This window comes from Kogia breviceps, chromosome 9, assembly GCF_026419965.1.
Source record: "Kogia breviceps isolate mKogBre1 chromosome 9, mKogBre1 haplotype 1, whole genome shotgun sequence".
NCBI classification, from domain to species: Eukaryota; Metazoa; Chordata; class Mammalia; order Artiodactyla; family Physeteridae; genus Kogia; species Kogia breviceps.
In genome coordinates this window covers 3,456,178-3,474,933 of record NC_081318.1, presented here as the reverse complement: position 1 = coordinate 3,474,933, position 18,756 = coordinate 3,456,178, and the positions used below count along the sequence as shown (strand labels likewise).

General features: G+C 47.6%; 1 protein-coding gene across 4 annotated transcripts in view; it reads left to right on the top strand.

Annotated features, from left to right (window-relative positions):
• The window catches only part of DPP6 (dipeptidyl peptidase like 6), a 922,327-nt gene that overhangs the window by 713,247 nt on the left and 190,324 nt on the right, over positions 1-18,756 (top strand). For all 4 annotated transcript variants that reach the window (XM_067041762.1, XM_059073588.2, XM_067041763.1 and 1 more), the window contains exon 7: positions 11,963-12,044. In XM_067041762.1, the coding sequence (XP_066897863.1) occupies positions 11,963-12,044 (82 nt within the window). The remainder of the gene's footprint in view (positions 1-11,962; positions 12,045-18,756) is intronic.

Below are 18,756 nucleotides of genomic sequence, written 5' to 3'. Positions count from 1 at the left end.
ACACCTCTGCCCTGATTTCCGGGACCCAGGAGCTGGGTCTGCTCACTTAAACCTCACAGTAACCCCGTGGGAAATGGCCCGATCTCACAGAGAAGAACATAGACGCTCGGAAAGGTTAAAGGCCACACAGCTTATACGTGGAGATATTGGAATTCCAGCCCATGTCTGCATCCAAAGGCCACATTCTCTCCTACTCAGAACAGCACAGAGTTAGGGCCTTGCTTCCAAAGAGCCCCTTTGTACTTTCACCTGAGGGCATGGGACATGTGTCATCACATTGACTGCATGTCTACTCTGAGAGAGCAGCGCCTGGAGGAAAGGGACCAAGAAGAGGCATGTGGTGATGTAGGAAAAAAGAAGATGGAAAGTTCTGGGTTGTGCAAGCCGTGTAGAGTGAGCAGCCTTACGTGGCACCCTGGGGTGGGGGTGGGGGTGGGGGTGGGACCTTCTCTGAGCAGCAGAGGGTGATGCCGGAAACTCACCCTCTGTGCACTGGTGCCAGATCGAATCTTGGAGACAGAGTTGTGGGGGAAGTAGAAAAGGACAGCTTTATTGCTTTGCCAGGCAAAGGAGGACACAGCAGGCTCCTGCCTCTCAAAACCGTGTGCCCCAGCCTGGGAGGATTGGGTGAGTTTTACAGCATTGGGTTAAAGGCAGGGTTGCTGATACGGATCAGGGTGTGTGTGTGTGGGGGGGGGGCCTGCATTCCTTTAATCTGGCCTCAGGTGGTCTCCTGATGAGCTTCTCTGGTTCTCAAGTTTATCAAACTGTGACCTTCTCTGGAATGAAGGATGCTTCATCAAGTAGTTAACATCTTCCACCTGTTGGGGGTTTTAGTTCTGTAGAAGAGCTCCAAGATATTGTTCTGTGGATCCCTGGAGGGGGAGCCAGGGCCCTGCCCCAAGGCTGCACTAGTGTTTCCTGGCTGCTCCTCCCTTGTATTCTGCACCCCCTCCCTTCCCTGGGTAGCAACTGTTTGAATCTGCCCTTTGGAACTCAGGGAAGGTCACGGAGGCTGGAATCTGTTCCCCACAACCAAGAAACAGGGGACACAGAAAGGCTTTCGTGCCCAGGAGCCCCATAGGATCCTGCTTGGTTTCAAGGAGAGGGCTTTCTGGAGGGATTGGAGGCCAAGCTGAGAGGCACCCAGAACCCAGCTGGTTAATTTTGACCAGGGCTGGCTCCTTTAGTTTGGTTAACCACACACGCACTGGTCCCTGGGTGTGGTGGGGCCAAGGACAGTGGGTGGGCTCCTTAGTCCTGCAGGCTTCTCTCCACTTCCATCCAGTGCATCAGCCTGTGGGCTCAGGCTTGCTGCTGCTGTTGTCATCTTTGAGATCATCCACCCTTTCCAGGGAGGAGGCCTGGGAATTCCACTTCAGGGAACGCATCTGGAGGAAACTAAATTAGAGCATGAAGCCTTGGCACTAGGTCGTTAGCCGAACAGAAATAACCTTGAACCTAGATTCTGCACATGAGGCTTGATGCCCTGGAGCAGCCACAGTGAGGACTCCTCCTCCCTTTCCCCCTCCCACTCCGCCTTCCCCTGTCTTTCCTCCTCCCCCTCCTCCCCCTCCTCCTTTTTTCCCTCCCCCCTCCCACTTCGCTCCCTCCTTTCCCTCCTCTTTTCTTTTTTTTTTTTTTTTGTTTTTGTTTTTGTTTTTGTTTTTGTGGTACGCGGGCCTCTCACTGTTGTGGCCTCTCCCGTTGCGGAGCACAGGCTCCGGACGCACAGGCTCAGCGGCCATGGCTCACGGGCCCAGCCGCTCCGCGGCATGTGGGATCTTCCCGGACCGGGGCACGAACCCGTGTCCCCTGCATCGGCAGGCGGATTCTCAACCACTGCGCCACCAGGGAAGCCCTCCTCTTTTCTGTTCTTCCTGTTTTCCTCCTCTTCTTCTTCTTCCCTTTCTCTTACCCTTCCCCCTGTTCCTACCCCCTTCCTCCTCCTGCCCTCCCCCTCCTCCCCTCCCCTTCCCACTTCCTGTCCCAGCTTTATTGAGCTGTAACTCACACACTACACAACTCATCCATGTAAATTGTATGATTCAGTGGTATTTTGCGTATCCCAGAGTTGTGCAGCCGTCACCTCCGTCAGTTGTAGAATGCTTCCTCACCCCCAGAATACACTTCAAGACTTGGCTAAGGCTCCGGACCCCTCTCCACCCCTCCCCACCTCCTCCTTGAACAGGTCTAGACACTGGGTATACAGTGACAAATAAGACACAAGTCCCCTTTTATTGAAAAAAAAATCTTTCTGCGTGACTTTCTTTAGTACTTGTATTTGTGACCATGTATGTTAAAGTATCCCTGTAGATGGGGTGGGGGATACATCATGAATATTTCAGAACAAGCCTCCCCCCGAGTCACTCTTTCTGTGGGTAGAGCACCTCTGCCTCAAAACTTCTATATCCAGATCTTTCACGAGGAAAGGAACTTCTGGTACACCATGGACATAGAAACATCTTAAAATGAATAGTAGGATATGTACTCAAATGTTGGCCAATCAGGAAGGGTTTTTGCCTATAAGGATTCCTGCCCTCAATAACTTAACTGTGTAATTTAAGATATACGTAAAAAAATGATAATGCAAATCTTTAAGTGCTGTATCAGCTCACAGTATTACTGACCATCAACAATGGTGATTAGACTAGATCCCATTTGTTCATCCATCCATCCATCCATTTATTTATTATTCAGTCAATACGTATGGATATCTACAATGTGTCAGACACTATTCCAGGACTAGGAGTGTATCTTATATTTTTATATTATCCACCATGCAAAGCACATAGGAAGACTCAGAAAACACTTATCATTTAATATTGAAAATGCTATTTGGGGGGACTTCCCTGGTGGTCCAGTGGTTAAGACTCCACGCTCCACTGCAGCAGGGCACGGGTTCAATCCCTGGTCGGGGAACTAAGATCCCGCATGCTGCACAGTGCGGCCAAAAAAAAGAAAAAAGAAAATTCTGTTTTTTGATATCTTTCACCACGAAAGTTTAGGAGCCAAAGAAGTAATTTTTTGCTTTTCTTTTCCAAATGCTGTTTTTGTTGGGAAGCTTTTCGATCCCCTGAACTAGCCTCGGAAGATAAATGAGTAAACTTCACTACATTAATTTACATTTCAAAATTCATCATGATTTATGCCCTATTTCGTTTATTGCTCAAATAAGCAAAATCAGAACTGACTGCATGATTATTTTGAGATGTAATAAGTCCAGATAATTTTATTCTTCCTTAATCATTTTTTTAACCTATCCATCTTCACCCTAGAGATGATTCCTCACAGAGCTTACCATAGATTCTTTAAAATAAATAAGTAAATAAAAAGACAGAAAAATGGGGGGGAGGGCACCAACCAACCCCAAAATAAATACATAGCTTCATGCATTTTCTTTCTTATTTTCTCCCTCTCCCCCTCCCCCCCCCCCCCTCTCTCTCTCTCTCTCTCTCTCTCTCTCTCTCTCTCTCTCTCTCTCTCTCTCTCACACACACACACACACACACACACACACACAGACACCCTTCAGAATAATCCAGTCCACGATGGAAAATCATTTGACGACAATGCACCAGGTCTTGGGCTCCAGGCAGAGAGCACTTCGAGTGGCCCTCCACGTGGGAAGTCGGCATCCAGGCTCCTCTGATGGAGAAGCTTCCTCCACGGGGAGCCATATGAAAGCACAGCCAGAGGTCAGCAGATAAGGCTTCCTTGGGTTTACTTTGGTCTCCTCTCTGAGGGTCTTTCTACTTTGTTCCTCGGTGAGTTGGAGATTTTTTTTTCCCCTTGACCAAAACAGGAGATTAATCTTCAAACAAAAGTTGATCGGCTCTGTGTCCTCGAGCAAATCACTTACCCCTCAGGGCTTCAGTTTCCCTGAGAAAAGAAAGGTTGTTAGTTTCCTGGGGCTACAGTAACAAATTACCACAAACCGAGTGGCTTAAAACAACAGAAATTTATTCTCTCCCAGGTCTGGAAGCCAGAGGTCCGAAATCAGGGTGTGAGCGAGGTCACGCTCCCTCTGACACCTGCAGGGGCCCTTTCTCACCTCCTCGAGCTTCGGGAGGATGCACTCAGTCCTCGGTGCCCCTGGCTTTGGGCGCACCGCTCTGATCTCGGCTTCCATCGTCACACGGCCTCTCCCTCTGTGTCTTTCCTTCTTCTTCTGACGATTCCAGCTGCGGGATTGGGGTTAGCCTCCCCTCCTTTTCAAGAATGACCTTATTTTAATGTGATGACAGCTGCGAAGACCCTATTTGCACAGAAGGTCTTATTCACAGGTACTGTGTGTCAGGACTCAGTATATCTTCTTGGGGACAGGATTTGACCCACAACATACAGCTTTGGCTACTTGACCCCTCAGATGCCTGCGGCACGTTCCTCGTTTGCACGACTGGGGGGACTGTGGTGTCAGCCCCAGAGGAGGGGGCAGAAGGGGCTTAGTTTCACTCGTGTCAACGCTGAGGGCTAGCGGGCTGTCTATGTGGAGACGCCCTGTACGCCGTCTGAGGTCTGGGGGGGCACCCGGGCTGGGGTGCAGTGTTGGTGTTCCTCAGAGGGACTGAGGTTGACCGCGAAGGAATCACCAGGGTGGGGAGTGTGGAACGGGAGGAGGAGGTGTGGCTGGTGGAACCCAGGACACTCCCTCTTAAGGAGTAGGCAGAGGAAGAAGAGGCCACAGAAGGAGAATTTGGCAACTCGATGGTGATGGGACATCTCAAGAGCAGCTTCAGCCTCACAGTGAGATGGAAGCCATGTTCCACTAGGTTGAGGATGGGGTCGGAGGTCAGAAAATGGCCCCGAATGGGACCTACTACTCACTGAGGTCCGGGAGAGAAGACAAGGGGGTGAATCGTAAGTGGATGGAGATGCCACGTCGGGTTGGGTGTGTTTTGTTTATTCCTGCGTTATGCGTCTTTTGTACATAGATGGGAAGGTGCCCCCGTGGAAAGGAGTAAGAAGGAGGAGAGGATGAAGGTAGAAAGTGCAGATGGAGCAAGTCCTAGGGAGGCTGGGGCTGTGTAAATGTGACTCCACAGAAAAGGGAGCTCCTATACTGGCTGGGAGTGTACGCTGGTGCAGCCACTGTGGAGAACAGAAGGGAAGGTCCTCAGAAAACTGAAAAATAGAGCTACCACAGGATCCAGCAATCCCACTCCTGGGCATATATCCAGACAAAAGTTATAATTTCAAAAGACACATGCACCCCTATGTTCATAGCAGTGCTATTCACAACTGCCCAGACATGGAAGCAACCTAAATGTCCATTGACAGATGAATAGGTAAAGAAGATGTGGTGCATGTATACAGTGGACTATTACTCAGCCATAAAAAAGAATGAAATAATGCCATTTGCAGCAACATGGATGGACCTAGAGGCTATCATACTAAGTGAAGTCAGAAAGAGAAAGACAAATACCATATGATATCACTTATATGTGGAATCTAAAATATGGCACAAATGAACATATCTGTGAAACAGAAACAGACTCACAGACATAGAGAACAGACGTGTAGTTGCCAAAGGGGGGAGGGGTGGGGGAGGGAGGACTGGGGGCTTGGGATGAGCAATGTGAACTATCATATGCAGGATGGATAAACAACAAGGCCCTACTGTAGAGCACAGGGACCATGTTCAGTATCCTGTGATAAACCATAATGGAAAAGACTATGAAAAAGAAAATGTATATATATATGTATAACTGAATCACTTTGCTGTACAGCAGAAATTAACACGACATTGTATATCAACTATAGTTTAACAAAATAAAAGTTTTTAAAAAGTTACCTACATCGCTTCTCGGCCTTTTGGCTAAGATCAAGTGTAAAAAGTTACCTGCAAAAACACACAGGGGAACCTTAAATGCATATTGCTAAGTGAAAGAAGCCAGTCTGAAGAGGCTACACTCTGTATGATTCCAACTCGATGACATTCTAGAAGAGGCAAAACTATGGAGACAATTTTTAAAAATTCAGTGATTTCCAGGGGCCGGGGGGCAGGAGGAAGGATGATTCGGTGCAGCACAGGGGGTTTGTACGGCATTGAAACTCTCTGACTCTGTGATCGTGGATACATGACATTGCACATCTGTCAAAACCCATAGCGCACACGAGGCTGAGCGTGAACCCCAATGTAAACTGTAGAATGTAGTTAATAATAATGTATTGATATTGGTGCATCAGTTGTCCCAAACGTACCACACTAGTGCGAGAAGTTGGTAACTCGGGAAACTGATGCCAGGAGAGAGGGGATATATGGGAACTCTGTAGTTTCTGCTCAGTTTTCCTGTAAACCTACAACTGCCCCGGTAAATAAATGTTAATTTTCAAAAATAACTAATAACTAATAAAAATGAATAATAAAGGTTTACGAAGCAGGTAAGTGGGAAGGAAAGGATTTGATGGTTCTAGGCTGGAATGGAAAAGGAGGTGCAGAGGAGGAGCTGGCTTAGACGGGAGAGGGGATGCCTCATCCTCAGATTCTGGAGTGGGGATGGACGGGTACCTACATGTGTGGGCAGAGGGGACGCCCTGCCTCTGGTAGCAGGGAGCCGGGGTGCCAGCTGAGCCTTCCTGGAAGCAAAGGCTGAACCTACGTTAAGAGTGAGGCCTGTGAAAGACCAAAGGGCAGCAGCAGGATTGGGAGGAAAAAGCTTCAGGCCGCAAGGCAAACATGGCAGCTGCAAGGCTGGGAAAAGGAGAAGAAGCCCGATTGGGCCTCAGACTCCCGCATGTCCGACCACCTGGGACAACGCAGTGGGGGGCAGAGAGCAGAGACTGCCCATCGAGGACCCTGCACTGGGGGAAGGTGTCAGGCTCCAGTGCCCCGGCCACGATCAGTCGTGGGCCAGGGGCTGCCCGAGGTGAGCACGGCCCGGCTTGAAAGCTGAAGCCGACTCCTGATGTGAGCAGCTGGGGGCCGAGCTGCAGCTTCTTCCTGGAAGGTGATCAGAGCCGGGGGCCCCCTCCTGTCTGCCCCACAGGTGGGCCTCTGCTCAGAGGGAGTGGAGGAAAGGGCATGTGAAGAGAGCAGCAGAAGATTGGAGCTGTCGTTGAGAAGAACATGCCCACCCAAGACTTGGTTGTGAGGACCATGACGGGAAGGGTTGGCGACTCCAGCCGGCTCCGTGCTTCTCTCTGCGGCTTCCGGGGCTCTATGAAGGAGGTAGATTGAACGTAAAACCAAGCTGGGTGTTTGCTAGGCTTGTGAAAGGGGAGCCACTCAGTGGGAGATTTGAGCAGAGGATGAGTGAGCATCAAGTGGATCACTGGAGGGGGAGTTGGAAGAGATAAGGCTGAAAGGCACTGTTCACATGAAGGCGAAATAATCCGACACAGTCGCCGGCAGATGCAAAAATACAGGCTTATTTCATAGGAACAAATGGGGAGGACGTGGTTGAGAGCTGACTTCTCTACACCCAAGCTCCCATCGAATACAGAAACGTAGGACATGCGTTGGCTTGCTGGGTTCTGTGGAGTAAACGTGTCCCTATACATGGCAGATGATTGTGCCTCTCGTTAGAATTACACCTAGATAGTGGTGCATGGTTGGCTTGACTATTTACCAGTTTACCCATGAGTAAACAAACGGGCACTTTTCAAATATCTACTAGGTAAGCGCTGTGCTACCTGGTTTCAGTATCTACAATGTAATGCAGTATACTATTGACTCACGTGGCCTGTGGTCACGTGTGATCAGCCCCGGCGCATGCTCTGTGCCCGGGGAAGCTGGCACTCAGCCGCTAGACTTCTCATCCCCAGCCTGTGGTTCTTTCCGTTACTGTGCCGCCTCCACACTGGGGACACTCGTCTGATGTGTCCGTGATGGGAAATGTGCGTTGTCTCTAGAGCGGGTGTAAAGGTCTCCTGTGTGCAGGGGAGCAGAGGTCATAAAGCTGGAAGGTGTGCATGGCCGGGCGCTCACCTAACCTTCTGAGACACTGGATCCACTGGAGGTACCGTTTCCAGGTAGCATTTATGGAAACTGACACTCGTTAGATTAAAGAGAAGTTAGTCTGCTGTTCCTGAATATCCTAGACCTGCTAGAAACCATAATCTAACAAACTGAATTTCAATACTAAGTAAGGCTGTTTCTTTCTGCTCTCTTACCCTGTCCTCTGTGCTTGGAAACTTCTAAATCAACCCAGGCCAGGTGAATTCACTAGACCTTCAAACCTGCAAAAGGTCTTTTACTCAGGGCCACCCCCATGACCCCTCCATCCTTACTTATTTGCTTATTCAAATGTGTGTGTTGAGTGCTGATGCTGTCTAGATATGGAAGTAATTTTTTTTTTCAATTCAATATCGAGATTACAGTATGTTGGGGAGGGAATTCTCTAACTGTTCTTTATTTCCTATAATAATGTTTATGACCAATGAGACATAAGCTATTAAAATTCTTTGGAATTTTTTAGCTTTCCATTTTGAAGAATTTTGGGTGAAGAAAAGTTGCAAAAATAGTATAAAGAATTCTCTTCTATTCCTCAACCCACTTCTACTGTCAGTGTATTTTATAACCACAGTGTAATTATCAAGAACAGAAAATTAACATTGGTACAATATTATTCACTCAACTACAGACCTTATTTGCATTTGACCAGTTTTTCTACCAGTGTCCTTTTTTCTGTCTCAGGATCCCACATTCCTGTAGATGTTATTTCCCCTCAGTCCCCTCCAGGCTATGACGTTTCCTCAGTCTTTCCTTGTCTTTCGTGGAAAGAAAGATCACTTTTGAAGATCACTGGTCAGCTGTTTTGGTGAGCACCTCCATTGGGGTCTGTCTAAAGTTTTCCCATGATTGGAGTAAGGCGATGCATTTTTGGCAAAAATACTGTTACCGACCCACCCAAGATGGTCCCCAACAGGGGTCTCCTGCCCGGTGTCGCTGGAGCCAGCAGAAGGGGACGGAGCTCAGTTCAGAGGCAGAGAGAAGCTTTGTTCTCGGAGCAGAGCACGGCATGGGCTCTAGAACACACTCTCTCCCGCCAGGCTGCGGCGGGGCTGCTTTATAGGGTGTGGTCGGCGGAGGGGGCGGGGCTCTCGGGGGCGGGGCAGCCGCGCCGCTCACGCTCCAGGTCGCAAAGTGCCGGGCGCAGCGGTCCTGCACACGGCCCGCTGCCGCCATCTTGAATCGCGGTGTCGTGAGCAGCGTCTGTAAACGCGGCCCTGAGGCGAGGTGTGGGGCGCAGCCGTTTTGCGTCAGAAACTCTGGTCTGAGCCGGCGAGGCCTCTGCACGCGACCCCCTGTGAGCAAGTGGAACTAGACTAAGCACAAAGGAAGAAAAGGTGAGACTTATTACCCAGATGCTGTTTTCATTCTCCGGGAATCGTTGACGGGGTTGGCCGGTGACGATACCATGTATAGGATGTTGTCTGTCAGTGCATCTTGCTAAAGGTTTGTGATGATGTGTTTCACTTCTGGGGGTGTTGACCCGGATCTCTGGGTCGAGTTGCTGTCTGCCAAGCTTCTCCCTGCAAAGTTGCCATGTTCTTCCTGTTTCTGGTTGACAAGTATCCTGCCAGTCGCAGACTGTGCAAATCTTGTTTCTCTTCAGACTTTCACCCACTGATTTTAGCCTCTCTCGGTGGATCTTGTCTGCAGGGTTCATCGCTGTGGTGTTCGTACAAGGGTGATGCTCCTTGCTTCTCCCCTTCTACATTGGTTGATTGGAATATTCTCTTGTGAGGAAGAGCTGGCTCCTCCCCCACTTAGTTATATATTGGATTATTTATATTAGTAAGGATTGATTCATGGAGATTTATTTTAGTCTATGGGTTAATCCAGTATTATCATTAATTTTTTTTTTTTTTGCTCAAATTATTCCAACTTTGGCCGTGGGAGATCCCTGTAAGTTAGGTTCTGTCTTCTGTTAACAAGCTCTACCGCTTTTGAATATTTCCTTACTTTCTGACCCATAAGATGTTCCAGACTCATCCTGCATTTTTCTTGTTCTAGCCTGGATAAATTTCTTCTCCTAGGAGCACTATTTTTTTTTTTTTTAATTGGAAGATGGTGCTGAGAGAGCAACATATGAGCCCACTGGGTGGGCTCGTTGTTACTGGTTGTTATTGGATCTAGTCTTCTCTATGAACAGAGCAAGGACATGCATGTATGTGTACTAACCTGTGGACTCACATATCTGGATTTTGGATCTATCTGTATGTATGTGTGTGGATGTATAGGTGAGAAATGATATCAGTGTCGTTTCAATTTGTATTTCTCTAATTTTGCATGTGCTTGAGTACTTTTTAATACATTTGAGGACCATTTTTCTATATTTGTGAATTATCTGTTCATGTGGTTTTCTTATTTTTTTGTTTTGGTCTTTTATAACCTCCATGTTTTAGAGTTATTTATGTAACAGGGATATTAGCCATTTTTCCATGGCATTTGTTATTAATATTTTCTTCCAATTTTCTATTGTTTGTGGGGTTTTAGTCATGCAAAAATTTTTAAATTTTTATGTAAATTTACCCCTCTTCTATTTTATCACTTCTGGATTTTGAGTCATCCTTAGAAAGCCTTTCCCTCCACAAGGTTAGAGAGGAAATCACCTATGTTTATGAAAATACTTTGAAATATTAAAAACATACAAATGGTAGGATTTGCTAAAATCATTTGGAAGCTGGAATGCTAGATGCCCTTCCTCTTCTAACTGCCTAGGTACCAGCCTTCCCAGCCAACTCCTCTTGTCATGGTCACCCCTTACTCCAGACCTGATCACCCACCTTCAGGCTTCCCTGGTTTCTCCAGACCCATCTCCACGCCGTGTAAAACTACCCTGGGGCTTTGCAGACTATCTTGTCTTCCCTGACACTTTTTACTCTGAAATGGATTCTGCTTTGCCCTGAGAGTATTATTAAACATTTACTTTAGAATTTTCTACTGATTCGAGCTCTGAATCAGCGCATCCTTACCCATTTCACCTCCCTTCCCTTCTTGCTTCGTCTTGTTGCAAGCAACTCCTAAAATTCACCGTCTTTAAAATTCACCAAAGACCACTCAACCCTAGTCTCTGTAGATGAGTGAGCACATTCAAAGCTGTGTCTTCTGCACAAGAAACATAGCTCAGGGAGAGTGTGCTGCCCCGACAGAGTCTGGCCTGTCCAGCAGAACAGAGGGAGCAGCGGCGTCCAGAAGAAGCATGAACGTCAGTCTCTCCTGCGCGCGTAACACAGTGGGAGCCGCGAAACACGCTGAAATATTCCATAGTTATAAAAGTGTTAGCTTTTTAATTTTTCGTTATGACTTTTATTCATTACGACCTTTATTTAAGTACATAGACAGGATTTTTTTTAGCATGGTGTTTTGCATATCGGTAAATTAAGAATGAAAAATGTAAGTGATGTTTGAAAGAAAAAAATCCTTCTCCCATGCTTCCTCTCACTCCTTCTCACCTCAGTGTCTCTCTGTCTCTCTGTCCCTCCCTCCCTCCCTTCTTAGCAACACAAACCAAAGGGTAGACTCTGTCCTGAGACCACCGGTTTTAAAAGGTCAGAATGACCTGGCATTATGCTTGGGAAGAAAACCTATCTGCCAGGAAAGCCAAAGATGGAAATATAAGTTGTGGGGATTTATTAGTGTATAGCTATGCGCTTCCATGTTTAATTTTGACTGTTACGGATATTTTAAAAGCTGATCTACAGAGCTCTCTGCATGTTCTCTCTTGATGAATATTTACTATTGAAATTAAGCAGTGATGGACCTATTTATTGCAGGTTCATGTAAATTTTATACACATATATAAATATATAATTATATAAATATATAATTATATATATCTCTCTCTTTGAAGAAATCTAATGGAGGCTGAATGAGACATTTTATTTAATAACACAAGCTCCTGAAATTGATTCAGTGGAAGAAAAAGGAGTAAGTTTCAGCTGGAGGATAATATTACAGCATCTTCAATGCTTGTTTCCCACCATTTTTCTTTGCTTGTTTTTTTTCTTTCAGGGATCCTCAAAGTCTAGATCCACCAGAAGTCAGCAACGCAAAGCTTCAGTATGCAGGGTGGGGCCCCAAGGGTCAACAGCTGGTAAGCACGTCACTTTCAGTGACCAAGTATCTGTGTTGAAGTTTCCGTTTTATAGACTGAGTATATCTCACTATGCTCAGAATCTGTGTTTGTGTGAATTTAAGTTTTGGAAAAGTCCCCCAGAACGTCTGCATATGTAAATGGCCATTTCCTTTGCTTGAGAACCGTCTTGAAATTGGGAGAGCAGCTGCCCTGGTTCTGGTACCCTTTATCCTTAAAGCAGTCCCTGGCTGGAGCTGTGTGTGTGTGGACTCTAGACGTACTGTGAATCTGAGCTCCACCTCATCAGAGGGCTGCAGATGGGAACGATCAGAATCGTGGAGTCAGGAAGGGTTCTTCTGCTCTGCTCGTGGAGCTCTGGCTCTTTTCTTTGGCAGGTTTTATGAGAAAAGTAGATGTGCTGGCCACGGCAGAGCCGGGCTCCCTGCAAGTGGCATCTGCAGAATCCTCCACAGCTAGTGTGGCCCTCTCTGCGTTACACCGAATATCTTCACGGATTCCCACTCAAACTGGCAAAACTAAGATGTTTCAAGAAACTGAAAGGCCAGGATGGTGTAATGAAAAGGGGTCTGAACAACCGGTTAGAAGACAAAGGTTCTAACCCTGGGTGTTCACAAGCTAGCTGCCAGGCCGCTGTCAGCTGGCCCAGCGACCGGGTGAAAAATCTGGAGGAGGTGACCTTACAGGTTTGCCCCGACTCCGGCGTTACATTTGTCTAAAAACGGGTGGTGGTTGTCAGCTCCGTTCAGGAGGCTGCAGCAAGTGCCTGCAGTTTGAAGATCAGGTGACATGGCGGCTGCTCGTGTCACCATTTTCTTCTACATCTTTAAGCTGATTAACAAAGCTGCATTTTAAAAGCTTTCTTTTCCCAGAAAAAGCACAGAAAACGATCATTTTTTAAAATCTTGGGGCAAGATTCTATTGGATAGGCTGCCTACTGTCTTAGGCATTAAAACAGTCCTACTTTCCCCAATAGTACAATTATTTTTTCTCAGTTTCACATTAATGCCACTGCCTCACACTGACGTGAAGTAACAGGAGGGTATCGGCCACAAGTCTACTTTAGCTGTTCCCGGAGGGTTCCTGGTGCTGCACCTCAGTGAGCAGGGGTTTCGAAAGGCACATTTAAGGATCTAAACCAGTGACAGCAGGTCAGGCGGGGGCTGCAGGCTGACTCGGCAGGATGACAGCAGTCCATCAACGCAGTCAGAAGCAGGAGAGAAAAGTCATCATTGCTCGAAGGCGCTAACTCTTACCCAAGGAAAAACTGCAATTCCACGGGAGACGGTAGAGGACCTAAGTGTTTAAGACTCATGTGACTGATCTCTGATAGTTCAGTCCCTCTGAAAATCAACGATGGAAAACGTTTCTGGGAAGCAAATCTTTCCCACATCCATCAAGTCATTCCGTAAACATGACACGGCACCTCCGTCGAGGGCGCTCCCCTTTCTCCTTGGTCCTTTGGGGGCCCCAGCACCACTTGGGGGAGGGCGCGGGGAAGGGGCACCTCACTGCGTGGTCATCGTCCAGCCTTTTTGCAGTCACCCGGAAGAGAACGTCAAGACTTGGGCATTGTCGGGATGTCTTTCTCCCTGCCCGGTGATTCTAACTACACCTGCAGACTCACGTGGGCCCGTGGGAGAGGCCGGATGCTCTAACAAGGTCGTACCCCCTAGGCCTGCCTTCTGGAAAGGGCTTGCAATTTAAGGAAAAATCAACCCACAGCTGCAAAAGGAGGTGGTGTGTATTGCATGCATGCACACGCACACACGCTTCAGGATTCTGTCTAGAACGCGGGGCAGCTGGGGCCCTGGTGTGATCATTCTCTGGGCAGCTTACTCATTGGCCAGTCCCTCCCCTGCCTGAAGCCACTGCTGCCTCCTCGACATTTGACTTTACACTCATGCCAGGCTGCCCAGTGGGCGGGGCTGGGTTAAGTGATTACAGAAGTTATTATATTCATCTCTTAAAGAATAACCAGCAGCATAACTAGGCATCAGCTTCTCTGAGAAAGCTCCCCTGCCCACACGGCCGGGTGGCACCTCCGGGTGCCCACGTGTCACCGTGCAGTCTCCGATCACACGCAGTTTCCTGCCCACACAGCTCTCCGCGGTGAGGTGGCCTTTGGTCTAAGCCTCGATCACGTTTCATCTGTGTGTTCTGAGTGCCTAGCTCAACACCTGGCGCTGAGGAGATATCTGTTGAGGTCAAAAGTGAGTGCGTGAGTGGACGGGTTAATAATCCGCTGATACATTCTTGTGCTCCTCAACCACTTAAACATAAAATAATTGGATGGAGACAAAGAGCCGGAATCTGCGTGTATGTTTAGGATATTACTAACGGGGAGGGAAGTTCAGCTTCCTTTCTGCTTCAAGGAAGTCAAGGTTCGGTTAAGTAGTAATTGCTGATATTTGAGCTTAGTACCAGAAGTACTCATGTGCTCATGGAATTTTTGAGTTTTTAAACTTTTTTAACTTTGCAGTTTTTATTATACTGTTCTTGTACTGAGTCTAGTAGGCAGTACAGCTCATCACTGAGAAAATATCCTATAGCTTGGAGCAGGGGTCAGCAAACTTTTCCTGTAAGGGGCCAGGTAGTAAATGTTTTAGGGGATCAAATGCCCTCTTGGCCGTCCTTAGCTGGGGAGGCCTGACCCCTGGGACCAGCCCCCGGTTGACTGGTACTCCCAGTGGGCACTCTTGCCAAAGAAAATTCAAAGCCCACAAGCAGGCCTTGTAAACATTAACGAATCTCATTGCCATTTTGTTTTAAAAAGTAAATATTGCTCCCCAAAGGAAATCGACTCTAATTTTAATGAGTAATTCTCCTCGGGAGCAGAGAATACAGCTGCGGTTAAAGTTCACCAGAGACCTTTCCCAGCATCGCCGACTCCTCGTGAGGAGGGATCTCAGCGATGCCTTTGGGTCGGGAACCCCATAAACCACAAGAAAGATGTCCCGGGGCACCAGGAGGGGCTTAACGGCATTTTCTCCAGTGCTTCGACGTGGCCTCCGATTAGTGGCTCTTGCCTTTTAGGGTAGATTTTGTTAGACCTTTGATCACGTCGTAGGTCGTGAACACTGCCTGGCTGGTCCCTGCGCTGTCAGAGGGGAGGGAGACCTTGACCTTGACCTTGGGGAGGCCCCTCCATTCTGCCAGCAAGTCGCTTCTGAAATGGCGCTGGCCTGCGGTCTTGGTTGTTCAAGACGGATAACCAGGTTGTTTCCAGAATTCGACATCATCTGCTGAAAGCCTTACAGATAGGAAAATGGATTTGGATAGATTAAATGGGATTAGTGAGAAAGTACATGTAAAACTTTGAGCAGATTCCTCCCCCTTGCTTCCCCTTTCACCCATCCTTTATGCGGTCAGTATGCGTAGTGATTTACACTAAAACATAAACTGTATCAAAATTTCTCTCCATATTGTATCATTCTGCAGGTGTCCTCTGCAGACGAGTCTCTGCCTAAATTGAGCATGTCTCTGAGTTCTTTGATCTGTTCGTGAAGCCCTGCCCCCGTGCTTGTTTGTCTATGTATGTGAGGTTCTGTCTCTGCTGGCCTAGAATATGATCAAATCATCCTTTCACTTCCTTGCATGTCATCTCTGCTAGAGACATTTAGTAAAAACACACAAACACTGAGGGCAGCTGCAGTGGCCGCCTTTGTGCTTACGGCTGACGGCGTTTGAGTTCAGGCCTCTTCAGGGCACCTTGCAGGCTAACATGCCAACACAGGGAACTTGGTGAATTTGTCGCATAGCAATGTCTTCTTTTAGAACCAAGTGACATGGGAACTTCGGCAATCGCAACCGCACAGCATTAGACAACATTAAGAATTTGAGGCTGGGGTCTGTGCAGGTCCACTTGGTGGATCAGAGACAAAAAGACTGTGTCCCTCTTCGCTTGGCCTGCTCCCAGGATGGGGACAAATGAACAAGAAGCCAGTGGGGAAGTCTTCCGAATTGCAAAGTGAAGAGCAGGCAGAGGGCTTGGTGAGGGCACCCGGTGGCGGACAGGGCCGGCGCCCTCCTTGGGGAGTGGATGGGGGTGGGGATGTGGCAGCGCCCAGTGGAAGAACGCTAAGGCGCGCTCAGGGCTCTGCGTCCCCGCTCAGAAGAGGAGGCCGACTTAGCCATCATCGCCCAGGGTGGGAGGCTGTGCTACGGACGGCAGTGAGCTCCTGCTCTGTGTCTCCCTGGAGACCAGAGAACAACGTGAAGCGTGTTTGCCGAAGTTGGGATTCACCTTGACTTCACGATGACATGGCGTGTTAGACCCTAGGATACTTTTCCAGGCAAAGTCATGGATAGAATGATTTATCCAGGAGAGTCAAGGAGGCTTTGTTTAACAAAGTTGCTTTTTTTCCCAAACGGTTCAGATATCAGCTCTCCTGACAAGGCCTCAGGGCAGGGGGGACTGGACTCCTAAGCATTTGCCCATGGCCTCAGAACTCTCGAGGGAGACGGATGTGGCCTGTCAGCCAGCTAAACGTGAAGGGCCTGGCAGGCCAGTCCTTTTGTGTATGCACAGTTTGACGCTCATCTGTTTACTGAACACTTCCCGTGTCCTGGACCCTCTGCCAGCTCCTGGAGCTGCAGAAGAGAGGCAGGGTTCTTTCCTCACTGACTTCCGCTTCTGACGGAAGGTGCCTCTGTCACCACGGTCGACAACTCTTGGCGACCGCGAGTGCTTCGTGTTGCGCAGTCACCCTCAGAAATGTTCCCCGCCCCGTCTCTGTCCACTTCGCCCAGACTTAGTGTCCTGTCCACAGCGGGAGCTGCAGGAGATTGGTAACTGCCCAAGCCTCTTGGACCCTCCAATCTGAATAAAATGATTCTGCTGGAACAAAGCCCTCCCAGGTCTCTCCCCGCTCAGCCAAGACACTGAAGCCTGGGCCTCCTCCCAGGAGTGAACTAGGTCACCTGCTGTCCTGTTGGTTCTCTCCAGGCCCCACCCGTCCATCGGGCTTTCTTCCCCGAGTTCCAGCAGCCTTTCCTCATGGAAACCTTTACACCTGTGTTCTCCGAGTTACCTGGTGGGGACACCTTTGCAGAGTCTTGGGCCAGGCTGTACCTTAGTGATGATTACACTTCTTAGGCCTGGGATGTAACAGCTGAGACTCTAAAGGACTGAGTCCGCTCTAAGGAAACTAAGCTTTAAAAGTCAACTTCTTAGGAGTCCTTTTGTCTCAGTGCTGTTTTTCCGCCTACTTAACAACACCATTTTATCAAAGGAGGTTATTTTTCTTTCTAACATGTCACCAGCAGAAAAAAAAAAAAAAAAGAAAGAAAGAAAGCGAGGGTCTTACCTCACCTGTTCACTGGCACCGGCTCATGCTTCCTCCTCCGAGATGGCATCATGATACGCTTCTGTGGGTCAGTGGAGGGTTCAGGAAAATCCAGGCGGAAGGTTTTTGCACTCCCACTGGGTCACTTCGTAGCATTCGAGTTCCCGCTTTAAAGAAAACACATTTTTATTTTTATTTTTTTTCCTCTAAATACAACCTTTATTATGATCCTTAAATTTTTGATGAAGTATTTTCATTTTCACTCCCTTCCAGACCATTTGTAATTTCAGATTTGATTTCTTTTTTTTTTTTTTTTTTTTTTTTTTTTTTTGTGGTATGCGGGCCTCTCACTGTCATGGCCTCTCCCGTTGCGGAGCACAGGCTCCGGACGCGCAGGCTCAGCGACCATGGCTCACGGGCCCAGCCGCTCCGTGGCACGTGGGATCTTCCCGGACCGGGGCACGAACCTGTGACCCCTGCATCGGCAGGTGGATTCTCAACCACTGCGCCACCAGGGAAGCCCCCAGATTTCTTTTTTGATCCAAGGTATTTTATTAATTATAATTTCAATCTATTTAAAAAACTACTTATTCCTAGCTTTATTTTAATCATAGAGCATGCCCTATACAGTTTTTTTAGCCAAGTATGTAATTAATGATGTAAGAATGTTTATAAGAAGCATTCTACGGATATATATATACATGATGTATTTTTCCATTTAAAAACTATAAAATTGTATTATTCAGTTCTTTTTTGTATGTCCTCATTTTTGATCTAACACAGCTGTCTAATTCTGAAATAGGCAGAATAAAGGTTACCAATATATTTGTGTTTTAATTAAATTTTAATTGCTTTTCTATGTATTTTTGCTTTATATTCAGTTGCTATGCATTTTGATGCATGAAGGCTTATGACAGGTATATGTTTATTCTGTCTAGTCTTTTTAACATAAATTCATTATCTGATTTTATTTTTTTAATTTGAAAACGAATTTTTAAAAATAGCTCATCATTACCATTGTAAAAATTCATGCTACGAAAATGTCAAGAATTCAGCATAAGATACTAGATGAAGAGATTGTTCTCGAAAACACTTTGTCAAATGGAATAAATGGCAGAGAGAATAGACGCAAGGATTGGAGTGCATTTGCCTCCTGCCCCTCTCGGGTGTAGGTGCCTGTAGAGAGCTTGGCGGACCTGGGGAAGACCTCAGCTCTCGGGGTGACAGCCAAGTGCAGATAGAAGGGCCCAGTGGGTGGCGCTCACCCTGCAACACTGAGCTCACAGGATGGGCAGGTATGGCCAGGACACCTTCCACTGCACTGGGAGTCCAGGAGCCAACCCAGATTTGAGCCTAGAAGCCCTGAGCTAGCATCACAACCACCTCATCCATCTCAGAATCTGAAGGCCCCCATCTTAAGCCTT